The following is a 22438-nucleotide window of genomic DNA, read 5'->3' as shown; positions in this document are numbered from 1 at the left end:
GTAGGTAGCATTTACTGTCTAGGCTGCATAAATCATCTGTGGGGACTTCAGGCTGTTTTACCCCACCATGTCATGAGCATTGCATCAAAGACCTAGTGTTTTCTCCATATATATGTCCCTTCTAAAGGACCAAAGATATTTGGTCTTTGAGAGGGGAAAGACAACTGTTGTCCCTTGCTGTCCCTTCCTCTTCCCAGCAGTGAGCTCCCTTTGAATAACTTTTCTCTAAAGAGAAGTTTCCCTTGTCTGTTCCCTGGGGAGGCAAGATTGCATAAATGGTCTTATGAATGTGTGGGCTTGTCTGCAAGGGGATCTGTAAGAAAGTGAAATTAGATTCATTTTTATGTGGATTACTGAAGCTGTACTGAAGCCCTGTAGGAGTAGCTGCATTTAGAATTTAAGTAGCTTAATTCAGTTTTCTTAGTTCAATTTAGAAGCACTGTGGGAATAGCAAGATCATACCTGTGACAATTTTAATCTGGTTGAACTGAAGCCATCGTGGGCTGAACCTGCTGACCTTTTTCTGCAGGAGCGAACTGCCCAGAGTCGTACTGGGACCATCCATAATCTTGTCCACAGGAAGGTGGAAAGCAAGGCTCAAGCAGGGTATTAACAGAGCATGGCTGTTGCTAACCTGGCAGGAATTGACTGTATTAGTGAATTGGAGAACTGGAGATGAAAATGTGATTTTTAAAACTAGCTACAGATAAAGGCACTTGGGAGTTTGATGTGTTTGGAGAACTTGATCTGGACCAGGGTTGCAGGGGAGACTGCTGAGTGGCGGTAGCTGTAGGTACCAATCATTTCTACGTAACATGACAGCAAATAGGCCAGAGACCTGATAAGGGAAAGACTCCTGGAGCACGTGTGGTTAATAACAGAATCTTCCTGCAGCATATTTGCAGATCAGCAACGCTGGCCGGCTGGGGAGAGCTCTATGGGCGCACTGGCTACAACTATATCTTCTCAGGTGAGTGAGGAGCCGTTTGTCACTGTCTGCCTGGTGAGGCTCGTCACTGCTGGGACAGTGACCTACACACGAGAGCAAGCTCTTCCAGAGAGCTGATATGGAGCTCTAGCATGGACCTGCTTGTATCAGGCATAGTAGAGCAAAGACTGAAATCTCATGTCCATTTCCAAGGACCATACTACAGGACAGAGTTCCATAGCTTGTAAGAAGCAGTGACAAAAGAACTTGAGAAGCATGTAGGCAAGTAAGGCAGCTCAAAGGATTCAGGGTGCTGATTCCCAGACATCAAGGGTGGAAATAATGGAAGAAAGAGGGTGAGAACTTGCTGTTGCTTGGCTAATAATTTGGAATCAAATCCTGCTAGTGGTGAGATGTACTGGACTCTAAGGAAAGCTCTTCAGGGGAGTATTGGGTGTCTGTAGCATGGGACCTGAAGCTTGGTTTAACAAAGCACTGTGTAGCACTATTTGGGTGTCCTTCTGGCTGTCAGTAGTGGGTTAGACCTGCCTAGGTCCTTTGCAATGACAAGGGAAGAGTGGGCTGTGTTAGAAAACAGGCTTTTCAGGAAGAGGAAGTGTGGGGATCTATTGAGAGCACTTATGTGTGGAGAGAGGGTGCCAAACTATGACCTTTTTGGGCACATGCGTGTCTTCTCAGATTGGGGATTGAGTTGGTTTACACAAGGTTCAGTTCTTAATGCCTTCCTTGCAGGAGGTTCTGACGATGCTTGGGCAGATGCAGAAGACATTTCAGAGGAAGATTCTGCACTTAGGTTTGTATGCATCACTAGGATGGGGAAAAGGGAGTTTGGACCAAAGCTGACTGGCTCAGGCACTCGGTTCTGCTCTTCCCTAGGCTGGGCTTTGGATACAGGCTTGAGACCATCACTGAGCTCTGGGTCTTACTTTCCTTGCTTTTGAAAACATCTTGGATACTGATAGCTCATTGAACCCAGTGTAACTGAAGCCTGCTAATCTGTTGCCAGAGGGAAGGGCTGGAGACAGGAATATGTAAAGCCATTTAAAAAGGTGTTTGAATTACACAGAAGTGTTTACTTCATCAAAAAATACATCTCCAGGCTGGAAAACTTGTTCTGTACCTTACGTGCTTGTTGCAGAACAGAGTGGGACGTGGGGAGGGACTCTAAGCACAAAGTTTTCAGTATCAGTTCATTGCAGAGTCTGACTCTGACCTGTGGAGACAAGGCTCGTGCTATGCAGCTTATGGCTAGAAGCAGTTCGGGGAAGAACTGTGGCAGTATTGTGCAAAGAATCAGACTCAACGTGGTTGGTCGTTCATGCTCGTCTTGCTTTGCCTTGTTCTGTCTTGCAGAAATGCAGACTCCCAGCTGTTTGACAAGGTCAGAGGGCACGACATCAAGCTGCTTCGGTACCTGTCTGTCCGATATATCTGTGACCTGATGGTGGAAAACAAGAAGGTGAAGTTTGGCTTGAAGTGAGTCTGGGTTTATTTGTTTTTCTGCAGGCTTTGGGTTGCGGCTAGTGTAGCCCTCTCATGTGAATTGCTGTTGGGCGTGCACTCGGCATCCTGGGAGCAGTCCCTGGAAGAGTGCTACAGCAGGATCAGTTAGTTGATGCTGTAAAGAGAACCTCAGGGTATTAGGCCAGAGAAAGCTGTATTGATGGGCAAGATACCCTCTTTCATCTGTTTTCTGCAGTCTGAGTAGGTTTTCTCTGTAGAGCTTGCAGTGGTGTGACAGTCAGCCCTTCAGAAAGGGGAGAGGAAAGGAGCCCTCTGCTTGTGTGTGGGAGAGGAAAGGAGCCCTCTGCTTGTGTGTAGGAACAGAGGGAGATGTTTCTTCTGGTTTTCTCTCAGCGGAAATCTTTAGTGGGTTTGGGCTATACCTGTTTGTTTGGATGTGTTAAGTAATTTCTACCCCTGCTTGCTAATGAGTCAAGTCATCGTGCAGGGAGATGTGACAGGTAGTTTTTTGTGTGCTAGTATCACTGTGAAAAATACTCTACAAATGTCTGCTGTTTTCCTCTCATCCTGTGCAGTGTGACGTCTTCTGAGAAGGTGGACAAAGCTCAACGTTACGCTGATTTCACGCTTCTCTCCATCCCATATCCAGGTACAGGACTGATGTCCAGAGGGACTCCCGAGGGACAGGTGACAATCTGTTTCTGGGGACTGGGAACTACCTCTGTGTGTGTGTGTGTGTGTGGTAAAATGACTGAGGCTTGCTGAATGTTTCCTGTGCTCCCTCTGGAGAGAAGCTCTTTTAAGAGAACAGCGCAACTGGATGCTCTGGTGGTGTGAGTCAGCGTTAGGCTCTCTTTGAGGTGGCAAAATAATTTCTCAGCAGTTCTGATTAATTCAAGTGCAGAGAAAAGGTCCCAGAGGTGGAGCTGGGGTTAAGATGGCCTGTGGCACCCCTACAGCTCCAAACTACTACTTGATGCAAAATATAGATCTTGTTCTGTGTTACGTAAAACTCCAATTCTTAGGAGTATTTTCTAGCCCTAGTGTTCCAGAGCACCACAGTAAGATCTCCCAGTGCTAGGCGGAACTGTTAACCTGAGCCTGCAGTGTATGACTGAGATGCAGACCACTCCAGCCCGTCTGCCGGGCTATATTAGTCCCTGTGCCTAGCAACCGCTGCTGGGTCACTTGCTGCACTCTTACAGATGAGCTGAATGTTGCTGCCTGCCTGCTGATGTCAGGCTTGGTGGTAGGACTGGATGTGAGACTGCTGTGCTTGAGGTCTGTCTGCAGGAAAAGGACTGTTCTTTCTCTCTTGAGCTCAAAGAAACAGAGAGGAGAAAACAAAACAAAACAGAAACCAATAAAACATGTGGGTGATCCAAACCCAAGCTTTTCCTTGTTGCCCTTAAACATTTTTTTTTTTTTTTCCTAAAAGGTGTATTTCCTTTCATACAGAAATCAGTGACAATTCAGAGAAGCTGCATGAAGATTTCTGTTGAGTTTGCCGAGGTGTACAGAAATGAGAGTATTACTGGTTTCTGTAGCACGTGGCACAGGTGTATGTTGATGCCTCACCAAACTTAGAATGTGAGAGAGACAGAGTACGCAGGTCTTTTGTAGGGTTTGTAAAGAATGAGGAAGTGATTCTATAGAGTTAAGCTACAGAGTTGTGACTGTATGGTGACTTGCATATTGTATGCAATATTCAGCGATGGTCTTTCCTCTTCTGCCATCTGGGACAGCTGCTTTCTTAGAGCGGCTCTTCGCTGTCACGGTAGAGGAGAACCTTATAAAACTGGAGATTCTCCCTGCAGATGTTGCCTGATTTCAGCAGTGCTGGTCCATAGGGGAATGTTGTCATTCTGTTAAATCTAAGGCATACACATCTAAGGATCAGCAGCCCCTCTAGTGACTGGCCAAATGCTGTGATACATTCTTATTGATGTTTCCACGTTCGCATTAAAATAATTTCTGGTTTGTAATTTGTCTCTAAAGTGATTCTGAGATCCTGTTGTCTTAGGTGAGCAAGACAGTGTCCTACCCTCGAGCAGAACACCACTTCCGCCCAGCTTGGTGTTGTCTGCAAACTTACTGAGGGCATGTTTGATCCCCTTGTCCAGATCATTGATAAAGATATTAAACAGAACTGGCCCCAATACTGAGCCCTGGGGAACTCCACTTGTGACCGGCCACCGACTGGATTTAACTCCATTCACCACCACTCTTTGGGCTTGGCCATCCAGCCAGTTCTTTACCCAGTGAAGAGTAATGACTGCCTAGGGTGAGACATGGGTTAAAATGGGGTATCTGTAGAAGCTTTTGTGCTCTCCAGAGAAGAAAAAACGTCTTTTCCATTCGGCTGGTAGTTGGCATTTGTAGATGCCAGTACTTACTGCTATAATCCCGCATTCTTTGCTTTAAGCCATTGTTTAGTTGGAGTTAAATCTCAACTGACAGATTGCTTCCTGACTCTGTGTTTTGAGGGCTAGTCCTGTCCTTGCACAAAGATATTTTTTTCACCAGTGGAGTTACTTGTGACTTGCGGGGTAGGAATCATTGCCTGGCACGGGGATGTCTTGAAAATGTGGGCACTGTGGCAGTGCTGGGGCATGCAGAGTACAGTGGGAGAGGTATTTCGTGTAGCCTGCAGGCAGCCGCAGTGCTAATGGTGCTGCTCAGCTGTGACTAAGTGACTGCAGTTTGCAGCAGAGACTTCAAATAGTTGTTTAAGAATGGAGCCAAAGGACAAACTTCAGGAGGGGAGAGCTTGGGGGAAACCTTGGAAGTGGTTATGTACCTGCTTCCTTCAGATAGGGCAATCCGTGTGGTTGAAAGAGGGGACAAATGTGAGAGAAATCACAGCTGCCTTTGACAGAGCCCTTTCTTGATAGCTGCAGCAGATGCCCTGTGAAAATTGGCTCTGCCAACACCTCCTTTTGCTGATTCCTTCTCAGTCAGAGTGTCAGGCTGATGCCTTAGATCTGTCCAAAAGCCAGTGGCCGTGGAAAGGATAGCTCCTTGGTGAAGCCTCTTGTTTGGGAAAGAATGAAATCGGTCTCTCAAACTCCACTTTTGCTGTGTGTTCAGAGTTTGCCCTTTGCTGTGTGTGAGGTGTGTTCACTGCTGAGCACTCTGGGTTGTTGCTGCTGTGAGGCTGTGCTGCACACTGTACTGATGATTACTGTTCTTCCCTTTCCACAGGTAGTAGTTTTGATTGGTTTGGTGCTCTGGAGCCCCGGGCTGCAAGCACTTGCAGTCCCACAGGGCACTTCAGTTGTCAGGTTATCAGTTAGCTGAAGTGTTGTTCATTATCTGTTTTTCTCACAGGCTGTGAATTTTTTAAGGAATACAAAGACCGGGATTATACAGCTGAAGGTCTCATATTTAACTGGAAACAGGTACATGAATGGTTCAAAATGGAGCACTGTGGGCTTTACTGGGCTTAAGTCTTGCATCAGAGTTCCTGAGCGATGGTGTATATGTCATGTGCCTATTTCTCATCGCAAGGAGGAAGCCAACAGGATAAGCAAAACAGATAGTGAATGTATTAAATTATTCATTGTAAAATTCAGTTGTAAAATAAATGAATCGTTATCCTGAGGTCCAGGATGCTTGACCTCTTGTGGGGGTATGGGCTGCTCCTGTTTATGAGTTTGGGAACTTAGCCTCTGCTCTCAGTTCTGTCTTCATATTTGTCTCCTGCTGAGGGAGGTGGTTGAGTGGAGCAGCCCTAGAGGAATTCAGAAACTAACATGCCTTGTCTCTAACTTTCACTGTTGGGAGCACAGAAAAGCTGATCTTGTCAACTGGCTCCTCTAAGAGGCTATGAGTTAATTCTTACCGCTTCAGGTTTTTGCATCCAAAGATGCTTTGCTGAGATTTTTTTTTTCTAGACACACCATTTGGCATTTGTTTTGTTTTGTTTTGTTTTGTTTTTTTCTGGAGCTCACTGCCTTCAAGTCATGGCTTTTCTCTGACTAGTTGTGTTTGGACTTTCTGCAGGATTATGTAGATGCTCCGCTAAGTATCCCAGTTTCTCTGACCCAATCTCTGAATATTGATTGGAGCGAGTACCAGGTGAGCAAAGCAGGCATTTCTGTGGGAGGCCAGAGATTCGTTTGGGAAGCATCAGCAAAGACTTGAAGTCTGGCTTGCCCCTGTTGCAGTAATCCCAGTGGGAGGGAGGCTGCTTACTCGACTGTTCAGAATGGCAGTGGAAATCCTTTACCCAAAAGCTCCATCTCTTGGTGTGTCCCGAGGCAGCTGACTGGAATGTCAGATCTTTTTCTGTAGTTTGCATAAAGCTTGCAATCCATTAGGGAGGTGTGTTGCAAACAAAGGTAAGGAACATGCCAGGAAATGGAAAGCAGTATTAGCTGTTTGCAGTCTTTGCTCGGCACGTGCCTGCAGTGGGCAGACTTCCTTGTCTGGTGAGTCTTGAGAGAGGTCAGCCTTCCCTTACGTGAACCGTAGCCAAGTGACTGGGCACCTACTTCGTGGCTGTGCAAGGTGCCTGTCCTGTGGGAGAAGAGTAGAGAATCATAATTGGCCATAGCATGTCTCCCTTCCTTGTTACTGTGACAGCCTCGCAAATAATAATTGAACTCTTACATTTGCCCAAGCTTCAGGGTTACCTTTGTCTGTTCATACCAGGGAGCACCACCTTATACTGCTGATTAGTGTGCTTCATTGCACACATCAGTGGACCTACCAATCCCCCCAGATTTTGGGATGATTGAGTGTGCTAGAGCATGTCTGCTTGTGGCTGGAAGCACCACAGAACTAGCAGAGCTCCCCGTGCTGGGCCAGTGATGTAAATAACATTTTAAGTGCCAGCATAAGCAGAATCACAGAAAAGTAGCTTGCAGTGTTGAAGCAGAACTAATGGGACCACAGCTCACTTATGGCTTGTTCACTAGAATACTGAGCAGCCAGTATTTTAAAAAGGATATTAAAGATTGAAGAGGGGTTAATAAATAGGTGCAGAAATTATCTGAGGACTGGAGAAGGTGCTTTACTTAAAGCTGAAGTTCTCAGTCTGTTTAGCTAATCACAAAGGTGATGAAAGGTTGACTTGATTAATGTGTAAGTACTTTTGGAGGGAGAAAATACTAATTCAATCTGGGGAAGAAAAGCTGCACAGGAAGCAGTATCTGCTGTCTGAAGTCAGACAAGAAGGAAAGCAGTCTTGCATGTTATTTTTGAGGATGATCTGTGGGAACATGCTGCCAAAGGAGCAATGAGCTGTCACCCCTAGTTGAGTTTGCTTCTCTGGGCAGAGATGAGCCAAGTGCCAGCTTCAGGCTGTATTTGGGGCAACTGAGCAAAACTTCCTGGTGTATAGTATAGAGAGATCAGACTGGATGATTAGATGATTCCTTCTGGCATAAGCACAAGATGGGGTTGAATTGGGCAGATAAAAGACTTTGGAAGTATGTGTTTGTCTGCCCCAGGCTGAGTGTGTTCCCCATTTCCCTACTCTTTTGTTGCTGTGCAGGCTTCATGGCAGAACGATATGTTCTTTGTCTGACAGTAGTCTTAAGCGTGGTTACACGCACACGTGCACGCATGCAAGCACACAGCAAGTGTTCTACTGCTGGTAGTTAGATGTCACTTATACCGCTGACACTGTCACAATGAAACATGCGTCCCTCTCCTTGCCTTTTCCTTGCCAGTGCTATCCTACTTTCCTTGAGCTAGTTCTGGCTCCGATCAGACCGCTGAAATTCCCTGCATCTTCTCACGGCACAGTGGCCAGGAGTGGCACACTTGAGCTTGTTCTGATGTTTTTCACCTGCATCTCTTGTAGAGATGTGCTGGAGGTCTCTGAGTTCAGAGCCCTTCTGTGGTGTTGCTGCTACTTGGGTGTTACTGCACAAGTCCAGCGCCTGTCTGGAGCAGCTAGGATCGGGTCAGTCCTCGCAGGCAGCCTGCTGGGGCCATTTACAAGGGCCAGAGGGTTTTGAGACAAGTGCTCGGGTTGTGGGAACAGGCTGCTGACCCTGGCCTGCTCCCCCCGTCATGCTGCTTGCATCACGTACGCAGCTGTAGCGTGGCTGCTGAGCCATTTGGTGAAGTGCCCGCGTGCGGTGGGCTGCGGAACTGGGTCAGCGCTCCGGGGTGTTTGCTGGCTCATGTTAGTCTGTCTGTGGTCTGCTTGGAGCTTTGGGGCTGCAGGCAAACAGGTGCTGTGCCAGCCAGGCAGACAGTAGAGGTGGCCTTTTATTATGGTTGTTTTCTTTCCTGGTCTCTTGTCCCAGAGTGCCTTTTGCAGAGGATGGGGGGGTTGATTAGAGCACCAAGGGGAAGGTCTGTTGCTCTGAGGAATGGCCACGAGGTTATTTCTGCTTCGCTGCTGTTCTGAATAGAGAAGCCAAGAGCACAGCAGGCTTTGAACTGCAGAGCAGCCATTTGCTGTGGGCAGACCCTTACCATCAACATTTCTCTTTCTGCAGAGCTGGGACCTTGTACAACAGACACAGAACTACCTGAAGCTGCTGATCTCCATCATCAATAGTGATGGTAAGGCAAACTCCTTGCTCCCAGTGGTCTAACTGGAGCAGTCACTGTCTCTGGAAGAAAAGCTGATGGTATTGGTACCACTGTGGATCAATTCCCAATATAGAAGAGTCACTTTATAGAGAGCTTCACTTCTCTCCCTTCAAAACAGCGTGATGGTCTTAGCATCTCAGGGCTCCAGCTCCCCTCTTAAAGAGGGACTTGCTGATTCCTTGAAAACCTTCTAATCCCAGGGATGGAGGGATCTCTGAAAACTTTACCTAATGTTTTACCCCTTTAAAGCTGAAGAGAAGAAACATTTGTTCCTCTGCTTGTTGACTCTTGCTCTTATTTTGCTGGACACCTGTGTTTTGTCACCCCAACTCAGGGTCCCATTAGGTGCCTATTTAAGAGCCCCTTCCACCCTCTGTCATCGCAGTCACCCCAACTCTTTGAAGGGTGTATATTGCCCTATGTTGGCATCCCATTCCCTCTGGGTACTGTGACTTCGTACCTAGCACTGTTGGATAGATGGAGCCCAGCCAGCATGGCCAGTTGCAGACTCTCCTGCAGTCATTGTGTTGGGACACACTGAATTTTCTGGAGAGCATCTGAGCTGTGCCCTGTGTGTGCCTCTGCTCAGTGTGTATCACTGGTGAGACTGAAAAAGTGTTCAGTTGCAGCAGGTTTCTCTCTGATGTGGGGATAGATTGTGATAGTGGGTTGCAAATGGGTAGGTGTATGTTCTGGGTAGCAAAATGATGTTCATGCCTGGTGACTTCATGTCCTGAGCAGCTGTCAAGACCAGGACAGCACATCAGCTGGGGCTGCTGATGACCCAGGACACTCTGAGCAATTTGTTGGCTGCCGTATTCAAGACAAAATGTTCTGGCTTGGTGGCTGAGCTCTGCTCTTGAGCCTGGACTGTGGGGATGGAGGGTAGCTTGTCTCTACAGATTTGCCATAAGGAAAAGTCATTGCTCTTGTTGCAACATCCTTTTTTTTTTTTCCTTCTCCTTCCTGCCCCTGCCTGGAACAGATGACAGCGGGCTCCTGGTGCACTGTATATCCGGCTGGGATCGAACCCCTCTCTTCATCTCCTTATTGCGCCTCTCCTTATGGGCTGTGAGTACCTGGCTGACCTGCTCTGCTTCTGGGGGTGATTGCTGGGATGGTGAGTGACTATGTCACCAGGAATTGGTGGTAGAGCAGTTAGTGTTCCTTTTGACTATCTTGGCTTCAGAGAGGGTGTGGATTGGCTTTGATGTGGAGCCCAACTTGCTGTCCTGCCATCAGACGCGGTATCGCAGGCAGGTAGAGCAAGCTTGGCGTCTTGGATCATGACAGTTTTCAGTAGATCATGAATTCTCAAGTCCTGATCCCCAGGGCTGCTGCCTGAAGGCTGTTCTCATTTGCTTTGCAGGATGGGCTGATCCATGCGTCCCTGGAGCCGTCTGAGATTCTCTACCTGACAGTGGCCTATGACTGGTTTCTCTTTGGGTAGGCACACTGAGTTTTACTTGCATGTACATCCCTGCGCAGCAGGGGAGACGCCTTCAGGGGGATCATCTTTGGTGTTTGCTCATAACCAAAGGTGGATGTTGGGGCAGCTCCCAGTGAGCTGCAACAAGAGGGGCTGATGCCTTTTTTTTTTTTTTACCTGGAGGCTCAGGCACCGGGCCATCCTTGACAGCTTGTGCTGTTCTGCTGATTCTGTCTTCCAGTGTGTGACTGAGCTTCCCTTGCTCTCTTTCCAGGCACATGTTAGTCGATCGACTCAGTAAAGGAGAAGAGGTGAGTGTCTGGCCTGGGGCCGTGGCTGAGCTCTGCTTTTTGTTCTCAGGGTACTTGTTTATGGTAGCAGCATTCACTGCCTGCTTCTGGTAATACCAGTGGTCTGGCTGGGCTCTAAAAAGATTGTTCAGGTGCTGGAAATATGAGGTAGCAGCCTTGCCCTGTCACTTTCTGATGAATACAGCATGGCAGTGTTTTTTCTCTCAGGCTACAGTTTGGTTTGTGGGTGTCAGTCCTGCCAGTTGCCCTCTGTGCCATTGATGTTCAGGCCCCTGGAGAAAGGGTACTAGGACTTGCTATTCAGCTCAGCAATGAGAAGGGATGCTTAAAGCGTGTGACTCCTGGGAGCTTGAATATAAAGCTGTATAGTCTTGTGTGGCTGTCCTGAGTGCCAGCCCTTCTGCCTGGGTGCTGCAGCTTGTGCTGGTTCCAGTGTGTGTATTTGGTAAGGTATATCTGTGGGTGTACACGTGGGTCTGGGAGGCAGTCAAGATTAGTGGAACAGCAAAAAAAACTTGTTTAACAGCAAAAAATGATTGCTCTGGCTGTAGTTGCAGTACACTGCGATACCGTTTTTGATCGAAATCAAGAGGCGGGGAGTATGTCTAACCCTGTTGCTGCTCTCCAGACTCTTACCTCACAAGGGAATCCTCTGCCTCTGAACAACAGCTGGAACCCTGGCCTATTTTCCATCTTTCGGGGGTCCAGGACCCCTGTATTAGTATCATTCCTCCCATTCATTCCTTTCCCAGAGCCCTGCTGGCTCGAGCCTGGCAGCTCTGCTCTGCTCTGGTGCCTGCTTGGCTGCAACAGGAGAGGGGGTGCATGGCTGCCTGTGGCACTCCCTGCTCCCCACCGCAGGAGGAGAAGGGCTCAGCTCTGTGCAGGAGGCCGGGTGGCAGGGAGGCACAACGGGGTGAATGCTGCAGAGCAGGCTGGTGCGTGGCGGGGCACGAGCTTGGGACCACAGAGGCCGCAGGTACCGCATGCTTCCAGGTGTGGTACAGCTGTGGTGCCGAGGTGGAGCATGGGGCTCGAACCCTGCTGGTCCTGCTGGCTTTGCTGCTTACCTGGGTGTATAAGCAGCTGCTGGGGCCCATCTCTTTTCCTTTCTGCACTGATGGCATAAGTACCTGCCATGTGCTTGCAGCATGTGTGCAAGGCATTGATAAGGAGATTTGTTGTACACCTTCCTTTCTGGGCCTCCCGGTGGCAGGGAACAGAGGGTCAGTTTAATGTGCAAGAGAAGGCCCAGGATGGGATGGTAGCAGCCCATGGCGCATTAGAGGCTGGTAGCTCCAGATTTCTTGCTATCTCCTTCCTACCAGCACCTCCCCAGCAAGATAAGAGGCTGCATGGAGCCTCAGGTTCATTCCTGAACCGCTCTTCTCTCTCCCTTTGCTCAGATTTTCTTTTTCTGCTTCAATTTTCTGAAGCACATCACCTCTGAGGAGTTCTCTGCTGTGAAGTCGCAGAGGTAAGGAGCCTGTGCCTGCTGCTGCATGGGCTGCAGAGCCAGGGAGCTTGTTAGTGCTGTTTCTTTGGGGAGATGGAAGCCCTGGTGTCCTGGCCCAGTTTTCTTTAATTTATTCTGCACTCTGAAGGCTGCAAAATGGGGCCGAGGCTTGTGAGGTGCCACGTTGTGCTCTGAAAAACTGTCCATGCTGAAATGTGCTCTCTGCTTAATGAGTGTCCGTGGCTGCTGTGGCACGGATGAACCCAGAGATGTGTGCTCTGGCTCAAGCAGGCTGCGCAGCACGCTCCATCAGGCACTGCTGAGGGGGAGCCCCGGGGACTGGTTTTTTACAGACCGCTAAACATTAACCCCTTCCTGTTTCAAGAGGGGCAGAAAGAAACAAAGCCCACCCTGGAGGCTCTAAGCACGTGTCTGCCTGCAATCTGTTCCCACCCTCTCAAAGCACAGGGTGTGTGGGCTGGGACTGTTAGGAGAGTCGGATACCGCACACCAGCCCCATCCCCTCCCCTCTGCCCCCGCACAGCTAACTCCCCACTGCTCTGATCCACTGTGTGCTGCAGAGATCTGGCTATGGCCAGCCTCCACGCAGCCCTGAAGCGTGGCTGAGGTAACTTTGCCTTTCCTTCCCCAGAAGGAAGAGTTTGCCACCTGGCTTCACCCTGGAAGAGATCTGCATGCTCAGTGAGTGCTGCTGCCGAGCATCAGCGCCCCTGGGTGCTGGTAATGGTTGATCGTTTGGGGGCTTGGGTTCCCAGCGTCAAGGTGACTACAAATGGGTATGCTTCCCTTGGGGCCTTGCAAGAACACAGCCCCAGGGCACGTGGGAAGTGTGTTGCTTAAAGGGAGAGAAAGTGAGTGAGACCAAGCTGGTCTTCAGTTAGCTCTGTTTTCTTTTCTCTAGAGCAGAGAGACCGAGGCAGCACCACAAGTCTGAGCAGCGACTTCTCCCTGGGGATGGAAAGCTCCCCTGGAGCAGCTGGGAGCTTCACTTATGAAGCAGTGGAGCTGATGCCAGCAGGAGCACAGGCTCAAGCAGCATGGTGAGGAGATAACCACTCAGTGGGCTGCAGAACAAAAAGGGCAGGCTCTGAGCACAGTAGAAAAGGTGTTTCTGAAGTCCCTCACCCTCCAGGTCTGTGGCATGGGTTCCTTACAGTGGAGGGAGGAATTTGACTGTCAGAGGATTTGCTGCAACTTGTGCTACAGAACTTCTGCACCAAAAATTGGAGACCACCCCATGTTAAAGACTGTCAGGCTTCTGTGGAGATGCTCTTGAAGTTTGTCCCCTGATGAGCATAAATCAGCTTTGTTTCATTTTCACTAGTTTCATTGCTAAACTTCATCCAGAAAGGATTTAGTTACTTCTAAAAGATTGTTCCAAACTACCAGAAAAATGGCATTTGGCAGCAGTCTCCCCAGGGAAAAGTAGAGACTGTTTAGCTGCCCTAAAATGAAGCTTAATCAGTTTATGGAAGAGATTATACAGAGGAGTGTCTGCAGTTAGTGGTAGGTGGGCTTGCTGGCCAAGAATCCCCATAAGAGCACGAGGTGTGTGATCTGAAAGCAAGTTGCTGCCTGCAGCGCTGCTTAGAGATACTTCTGGGGGAGAATACTAAATTCTCAGTGTTCCCTGTTGATAGAGGGTCCCATAGGACTTGCCTGGGGATGCGGGTGGCTGTCAGAAAGCAGGGACTAGGGAAGGTGTCTGGTGACTCTGCTGCACTGGGACAGGTGTTGTGCTTGCTCTGGTGCTGTTTGGGGATTCAGAACCTTGCTGTAGGGTTGCCCCTCTCAGTTTAATTTTTCTCTCCTCTCCCTCAGCACATGTGAAGAAGCTATTTTATATTGCAATTATTTTAAATTAAATCTGGGTTGTGCTGGAGGCAGTTGGAAGTCCTCTGGGACTTAGCCTGCAGCCATGCTAGTGGCAGCAGCCTTTCTAAAGCACATGGTGATTCAATTTATAAAATGCTGAAGAGGGGAAGAGAGAATCTTCCTGCAGAATCACAAAATGGAGAGTCCCAAACTGCATTTGCCAAGTGAGCAGCGCAGAGTCCTTTTTAACACGCAGAGCCTGCCTATCCACAGCAAAGTGACTGCAGGAAGTAGAGAACAACTTTCCACTTGCCTGGCTGCTGGGTAGTAAATGGAAGCATTTACATTGCTCTGAGTGCTCTGGACATATGGACTAGATCCTGCAGCACAAAACCTGCACGTGATTTTCACAAGACGTGAAGTGGCCAGAGCATGCTGGAAGAGATCTGCTGCACTTGGGTGACATGTCTTCTGACTCTGGTTTGCTTTCATTCCTGTTGGAGACCCCAGGCGGTGTTGAGGCTAGCTGCTGCTACCACGGGGGTGGCTTAGGCCCATGCTGTGGGCATGAGCTTGGGGAAGGGAAGGCTGTGAGCCTTGCCACGAGTGCTTAGCGAGGGGACTGGTCACAGATGTCTTGCTGCAGGCTGTTGTGGCTGTGTAATCTGGAGAACAGGTAGGGCTCGCTACAAGCCGGGTGAGCTGGGCTGCGCGTAGCATGAGCGGGGAGAGGAGGGGATGTGCTTCATTGCATTGTCCTGAAAACAGGTGGCCTCGAGGTCTCCTTGCAGGGAGAGGCATTTGGTTTTCAGCTGTACAAGCCTGTTTCTGCAGGCTGTGCTTGGAGATGTTGGCAGCTATGATAACATGAGATGAATAATGCTTGAGAGAGGCTGTGGTGTGATGTTTGAGGGTGGACACACTTCAAGAAACGAAGAGAGGATATCATGCTTTCCACTGCACAATGAGCCCGTCTTTAGCTGCACTTGCTGACAGTGCTTGAGATCTCGGTCAAAGCTGAGATGCCCTTCCAGATGCCAGGAAGAACAGCATCTTTTCTCCTTGAGTCTGTTTGCTTTAGCCTTTTCCTGTTTACTTGTGTACATAGGGAGGTATTGGTCCAATCCACTGGTTTTGGAAGGGGAAAAATTCTTGGGACTTCCAGGGAAAAAAAAAAAAAAAAACTAACGTAAGAAAGAAAATCTTCTGAACGTGAAGCAGCAGTGACATGAATTAGTCCCAAATATGCATGCCTGTTTGGCATGTAGCTGCATGGTACTGTGAGGTAAAGCGTGATGCAGCAATGGACAGTGAGTCGTGCCTGAGCCTGAATGTGCTTGCCAGAAAAGAAGCCAGAGCAGTTCTGGGCTGTCAGCACAGACAGGGAGAGGACTGAAATGCACCTACATCTGGAGTGACTGTCAGCTCCGAGCACATGGTCAGAAGTGTGGTCAGTGGTGCCTGAAGGGAATCACTAAAAGGGAAAATAACACTGCTGGTGTGTCCCTGTCACCCTCATGAGTGCACAGCAGTGCCCACCTGGGCTGAGCTCCTCCGCTGAAACACTCTGTAGAGTTGGAGCAGATTGAAATGGTCTTTCCCTGCTGGGAGGCCCCTTGCTCGAGGCATTTTTTACAGCTAGACTAAACAAAGCGATCGCTGTATGTGTGTGGGCTGATGCATTCTCCTGTCTCTGATTTCCAGGTCACGTGGATGGTGATTTATAAAAGAATGGGCTAAGATGGGTTGAGCTCAGTGTACCCTTGTCACTGAGCAGTTACCCGTGACTCATGGTTCCCTGGGAGGGAGGAGGGCAGGTTCAGTGGGAACAATAGCTTGTAGCTGCTGCGGTAAAATCCAGCCTGTTGTGGAAGGGCTTCCTGGTTGGAGTAAGTGGGAAAGCCAGCTTTCTCACCCAAGTCTTCCATCCCACAGGAGGAAGAGCTGCGCATCGTCACCCCAAGCCGTGCTCTGGAGCAGGGCACAGCAGTCTGAAGACAGGCTGCCTTCCGCAGGGGTGGTCGAAGTCAAGTCCTCCAGCTCCTCCTCATCCACCCATTCTGATAACTTCCTGAGGATTGGAAGCAGCCCACTGGAAGTGCCCAGATCCAGGTGAGGTGGCACAGAGAAGAGCATTTCTCAGCAAAATGAGTGTCTGGTAGAGGGAGTGCCGGGCTGCACTTGTGTGGTTCTGAGAACCCTGGAGCACATGTGTTTGTATCTACTAGCAAGCCTCAGGAGGCCTGTTCCTCTCTAGCCTGACCTCATATGAAATGCTGGCCATTAAACACAGAAACTCTGCCTCAGCCTGTTTAGAGGAGTGAGGAACTGTGCCTGTAACAGCTAGGTGTCTGTTCTGCCTGTCCTCAGTGCATGCCTCGACTCCATGAGCTCTGGCGTCTCTGCATCCTGCATGCTTGGAGCTCACAGCACTTTCTCTGTCAAATGCATCCACAAGGGTTTGAAATGACAGTGTTGTGTCCGGGAGGAAGCCTTTCAAACCAAGCAGACCTCGCTCTGCTTCTGTCTTATCCCCCTTTCCACCTGCTGACCTTCCTGACACTGCAGGGTGGAAAAAACTCTGGGTGCTGGTGGCAAGCAGAGGTAGAATCTGCTGGGAGCAAGCTGCGAGCGCTGTGCCGGCACAAAGGATTTCACCCGGAAGGCTGTGTGTTCCTGCTGGGCGACTGGGGAATGGGGACCCTGGACCTGAGCCTAATCTCATGCAATAACAAAGGATATTCTGGCACCCTTCTGGAGTCTGATGCTGTGGCAGGGCAAAGTCGAGCGGTGAGCTAGGGCTAGGGAAGAAAGAACAGAGCCTGTGGAGCAAACACCATGTGTTTAGGCTGACAGGGGATAAAGAAGCTCTTAGATAAGAGGTTGCTGTTAACAGCATCAAATGCTTGTGTAGTCTCTGCAGGTTTTCCAATGAGTCTTTTTAGTGATTCCCTTCAGAAATAGCCACCAGCCAAATTTTAGTACTCTCTCATCACATGGAAAATAAAATGACAAACAAGTAAAGCATTGAAAATTTATAGGACTTTCTTACCAAGTTCCTTGATTCCAGAGAAAAATTACTGTCTTGACAGTTTTCATAAATGACGGTAACTGTTCTCCCCAGGGAAAGAGTTCAATAGGGTGGGTTTGAGTGTTGCTGGGGCCCACCTCTACATTCTCTGTAAGATGAAACAAATCTCCCAAGAGAAGAAAACACTGAAGAGAAAACAGATTGTCTTGGGGGCTGCTTTTGTTCATGACAGCAGCATGGATGTGTGGTCTCATGCCATTCCCAAGACCTGATGGGCTGTTTGGCGCTGGGCTGGTAGTGAGCTCACAGCGATGCTGCAGAAGAAGCGGTTTATAATGCTTCAGCCAGGGTCTGCTCTGTGAGAGCGAAGAGGAGAAACAGAGTAGGCAGCAGAGCACCACAGGAAGGGGCTGAACATGCAGTCCCTGGGATTTGTGTTCTAGGGGCTCAGAGTTGGTAAAGCCAGCAACTGTCTTTCCTCTGGCTGTGTCTGGATGAGGCATCTATAAGCTTTTGGATGATTAGTGCCCGTTGGCATCGGGCGTTCAGAACCGGCACCCCCAGGGGCTTGAGGCAGCAGGCAAAAGTGGTGGGGAAGCTTGTTACTTGCAGGCCAGAATCCCTGGGGGTGGCTTTTCCCTATGCCAAATAGATATCCCTGAGAAGGAGTTGCAGTATTCTGTCATTGTAAGAGATAAACATTCTGTGAATTCCACTCTAAACATTTTTCTGACTTTCATGATGGCTTCTGCCGTGGCAGAAAGCCTTTATAACCCTTGAACGCAGCAAGGTTGCACCAGTCCACTCCCAGGCTCTGTTAGCAGTTGTGAACAAGGCAGTGCGAAGGGCTGGGCTAGAAAAAATTATGGGGGAATAGGGAATAAAAGGGGAGCAAACGCCTTGCACGGCCTGGAACCAAGGGGACAGGAGAAGGGAATCAGTTGTGAAACCAAAGTGGTGAAATTGGCTGCCTGCAAAGATGATTAGCCTGCTACACTCCTGCTGAGTGGAGGCTGTACACCTGTATGCTCTCCATCTCTGGTGTCGCCTGGGTTTGCCCTTCTCTCGGTGTGCAGGCTGGAGGAAATAAGCCTAGAAACCATGCAGGGAGTGGGTGGAATTGTCAAGGCAATGGCTGAACCGAGCTCGTCTTTCAAACCAAATCTTCTGGCACATACATGCTCCTTTGCCTCCTAGTCCATTGCCAGGTCAGTCAGGCTGTGCCCTGCCTGCCTTCCCTGGGGTAATGCTGCTAACAGCTCCGCTAGCTAAGGACTTGAGCGATGTGTTGCCTTGTCAGATGCTGACATGGCCTGCACTTTTTGGGTCCTGAACATGGTGTGTTTCCTCCAGAGAGAGGAGTTACGTCATTCCGCTTGGCTTTGGTCTCACCGCTTGCCCTGTGTTAGTCTGAATTTGTCTGGTGAGCTCCATGCAGGTGATGGATATCACAGTACCTTCAGCCACCATTTTCCATCCTGAAGGAAAGGATGAGTCCCATTTTGACAGGAGAAGGCGTGTGTCTGTGACGGAGGGAAGAGGTAACTTTTGTCCCTTCGCCCCCTGAAAAATTGCGGGACTAGGATGGAAAGGCTGGAGCACAGAGACTGATCAGAATGCCAAAAATACCTTTATCTCTATAGTGCCACTGGCAGGTTAGCACCCAAGGCTCTTAAGATGAAGAAACTACTGTACTTGACTTCCTGATCCTCTGGTTGTGTGGCCATAGCAACAAAACACTTAACCACTGCAGCAGCAGTTGAGGAAAAATGGTTGCTTGTAAAATGCCAGCAGGTGCCCTTCAGGTGGTTCACATAAACAGCCCAGTCCAGGTGCTGGCAGGCAGGAGAGCTCTGGAGGGAAGGGGGAGGCAAGCTGGCAGAGAGGGATGAGCAGAGCCTGGGAGGGGAACTGGGGTGTCCTAAAAGAGGGAGTCAGAAGTGCCGAGTCAGCCGGTGGGAGCCAAGCCCCTGTCCTGGCCGGGCCATGTCAGCAGTCTGCTGCTGCCGTCACCTCACCAGCCTGAGTCCTGCTCTGATCCAGAGGTCCTGGGTACCTGTAAATCCTGGGATGGTGCTTGTTAGGCAAAGCAGTGCAAAGGCAAATTCCTAGCAGTCTTTCTAGTTTATCCCAGCACGATGGTAAGGTCACATCTGCTGAGGGCAAACATGCATGAAGATACCGCATAGATTATCTGCGGAGCAGAGCAAGGTGCTTCTTGTTGTACAAACAGAGAGCTCTGAGTATGGCAGACGGCGTGCATTGAATTGAACTCCCTGCCTGCAAGTGGGTAGCAGCTTGCAAACCGTGTTCTGTGTTTGCATTTGACACTAATAGTCTGAGCGTCCCATGACGCTGCAGAAAAACCCTGTATCTGTTTCAGGGATTTAGTGTGTGTGTACATAGCGCTAATGTGGATTAGCAGCTGGATGATCTTTGGTTGAATGTGCTTTTGCTAAGTCAATTAAACAAAACCCAAAGTACTGTGATCTGAAGAGTTGAGATCTGCAGGAGTTAAATCGTGGAGGATCTGCTTTGGTCAACAGCCACAGAGAACTCCCTAACTTAAAGGGCTGCAGATGGTTCCACTGTGGGTCTGGAGGGAGTGCAGTGAGTGCAGAGAGGGACAGAAAAGCTGCAGTCCCTTGTCTTTGGGTGTTTTGTTGATAGTGATAAGACTGCAAGTGCAGTATGTGTCTTGCTCCTTACAGCCACCTGGCTTGGAAGCTGTATCTGATGTGATGACTTGGGATAGCGATCGCAGCAGGACAGGAGTTGTTTACAGGAATGCTTTCTGGAATTATTGCATGACTATGCCACAAAATGTGCTTGCTGGCTGGCACGTGACTGTGCTGCAATCAAAAATGGTTGTGCTCGCAGAGGACTGGCTGCTCAGGCTGCTACGGCACTAACACAGCCTGTAGATAGCTGCCTGGGACTCAGCCAGGGCTCCCGGTACAGCGCGCTGCCAAGTACTCCTTGCCAGCATTTCCCACGCAAAGGTGGGAAGGGCTGCACTTTACTCCAGGTTGCCACAGACTGCCTGTGCATACAGTACCTACTTCAACGCTTCAATCTGAGGCACACAGCATATGCTGGCAAATGAGCTGCTTCCCAAATAATCCTAGGTGTGTAGAAATACGGCAGGTGAGTGGGGAGCAGCAGGGGGCAGGCAGGATGAGAGCCTAGCTGTTGGCACCCGTTTCAGTTACATATTAAGAAAGGGAAGGATCCCTGACTGTTGCTCTGCCTCCGGTGTTGGCTCTCCTCTGATAGGTGAGTGCCCGTGTGCTCCGAAATACTGTCTCGTGCAGCATGTTGCATGGGGAAGCACTGACCTAATTAAAAGGAACCATTCCAGGCTAGGAGTTGCCAGTTATGGCCTGCTAGAGGTCCTTCCTTGTGTGAAGGAACAGCTTGCAGCTCATATCTGTTTTGCTAATCTAATTTTGTTAATCTTGCACTTTTGAGGGAGTTTCTTCCCACTCGTGGACCTGAAGAGGTGGGTGTGTGAAGCTCACTTTCATTCTCTTTCTGTCTGCCATTAGACGTCTGTGGCAGAGACAGTGACTTGAAGACTTGCTCTATCTCATCTCCCCTAACCATGTCAGCTTCACTGTAGTCATCCGGCTGCTTCCCAAGACCCTCCACGCTGCCCTCGCAGCTAGCCGGCCTCTGGCATGGCTGTAATGTGTTACAAACCTGTTGTTCTTACAGGCTTGGGGACTGGTCCTGGTGTCCCAGCAGCCCCAGCTTGCTCTGAGGGGCCCCACTGAAGCCCTTTTTCGGCCTCTGCAGCACGACTTTACAAGGAACCTGCAGGGACAGAAATAACAGGAAGACTTTCACATCTAGCATTGACTGGATTGCACTGGGATACAGTCACGCTGGAGAGTTGGTCTTGGTCTCAAGCCAAGCTCAGCTTTTAAGAAGTTCTGGTGCCCTTGCAGTGCAAACGCCAGATTTCCCGTGCCGTGCCTTCCCTGCCTATCTCGCCCGGCCTTGGCCCCTGTTGTCTCTTGAGGCTGTTGAAGATGCCTGTTGGTTGTGACACTTCCTCAGGAGCCTCCATTGGCGATAGAGGGGAAAGTCAGGCACAATATTTTAGCCCTGCTGGCGAGGCTCAGATATCTAAGCCAGGAGAGAGATGACCTGGACTCCTTGCAGAGTCAATCAGTTTATTCAAGTAATTGACAAGTGTTTATTCTGCTGTCTGGAGGCAAGACACAGAATGGGCTGCCTTGAACTCCTAGACTCCCGTGCTATTAGGTTAGATGTAACTTGACTGAGCTTGCACAGCTGCTGGGCAGGGTCAGGGACTCCAGTGAGGGTTAGAGGGCTAGAGGGCCACTGAGAGTGAGTCTTGCAGGAGGTACACGATGCTTTTATCAGCCTGTCCAAGAAAGGATTCAAGAGGTGACTTGATCCACCTGCAAGAGGTAGGATCAGTCTAGTCTTAGCTGACAACCATGGAAGGTGACCAGCAGCTGGAAGCCAAGGCCACACACCCAAAGCAGGAAACAATTTTCTGCTCACCCTCTTTAGCACAGACTTCTCTGACCGGTGTGGTTGATGATACTGGGCAGAGGGACATTTCTACTGCCCCTGGAGTCCTGGATCATGTCTCACTCCTTTGCTTGCCACATGGGCGCAGGCTCCTGATACTACTCTCCCTTTGCGAGAACTGCAGAGATCTTCACCTTCACCTGGACATCCTGCCGTAGCCCAAGCCCTCCTCTGCCTCTTCAAAATCTTTGTTTCTGCCTGGCCCCAAACCTATCGGCAACTCATTACTTTTCTGACAGACTCATGTCCCTGTCTACTTTCAGCCCAAGCCCATTGCCTATAGACCTCCTTACCACTTTAGCTCAAATTCTTGTCACTGCGTGTGAAACTTGCGTTTTTCATGTCTGGCTGTGCTGTACTCTCAGGGAGGCGATATCCTCCTCTTCTCTCGGCACTGAAGCAATGTTCCTCTGTGCTTCTCCCTGGCTTCCTGCACTGTTCCCGCTATGCTTATAGTATGGCACCGTGCTCTGGGTCCAAACGCTCTGCCCGCTCTCCTCCTTCACGCTGACTTCCTTGGCTTTATCTTCCAAAGGCATGGAGAGGGGTAGATATCACTGAACAGCAGCTCCCTTTCCCTTAGGAATTCCTTGCATCCCAGGGAAGGTTATCCCTGCCTAATCTCCAAAAGGTCTTTCTAAGAGTATATGCTGCAGTTCCTCTTTCAATTAAATGCCCTTATTCTTAACTGCAGTGTTACATGCTCTAGGAAAAACACCTTTTTGCAAGTCCTCCCAGTACTCTGAACCTCTCTCCTCTTTGAGCAGTCAAAAAACAAGAGCTGTGCAAGGCAGGTGAAGCCCTGCTCTTCCAGTTTTCTGCTGTGATGCCCTTCCAGAGG

General features: G+C 49.4%; 1 protein-coding gene across 1 annotated transcript in view; it reads left to right on the top strand.

Annotated features, from left to right (window-relative positions):
* Nucleotides 1-22438, top strand: part of MTMR14 (myotubularin related protein 14) — a 33156-nt gene that overhangs the window by 5662 nt on the left and 5056 nt on the right. The window contains exons 4-17 of the mRNA XM_086470603.1: nucleotides 895-970; nucleotides 1682-1742; nucleotides 2303-2425; nucleotides 2989-3062; nucleotides 5744-5814; nucleotides 6419-6493; nucleotides 8872-8938; nucleotides 9954-10039; nucleotides 10338-10414; nucleotides 10672-10708; nucleotides 12115-12185; nucleotides 12817-12866; nucleotides 13087-13225; nucleotides 15936-16112. Coding sequence (XP_086326729.1) covers nucleotides 895-970; nucleotides 1682-1742; nucleotides 2303-2425; nucleotides 2989-3062; nucleotides 5744-5814; nucleotides 6419-6493; nucleotides 8872-8938; nucleotides 9954-10039; nucleotides 10338-10414; nucleotides 10672-10708; nucleotides 12115-12185; nucleotides 12817-12866; nucleotides 13087-13225; nucleotides 15936-16112 — 1184 coding nt within the window. The remainder of the gene's footprint in view (nucleotides 1-894; nucleotides 971-1681; nucleotides 1743-2302; nucleotides 2426-2988; nucleotides 3063-5743; nucleotides 5815-6418; nucleotides 6494-8871; nucleotides 8939-9953; nucleotides 10040-10337; nucleotides 10415-10671; nucleotides 10709-12114; nucleotides 12186-12816; nucleotides 12867-13086; nucleotides 13226-15935; nucleotides 16113-22438) is intronic.

Source organism: Leptosomus discolor, chromosome 9 (assembly GCF_034619465.1).
Source record: "Leptosomus discolor isolate bLepDis1 chromosome 9, bLepDis1.hap2, whole genome shotgun sequence".
NCBI lineage: Eukaryota > Metazoa > Chordata > Aves > Leptosomiformes > Leptosomidae > Leptosomus > Leptosomus discolor.
Note: the sequence above shows the minus strand (reverse complement) of the source record. Positions and strands in the feature narration are given on the sequence as shown.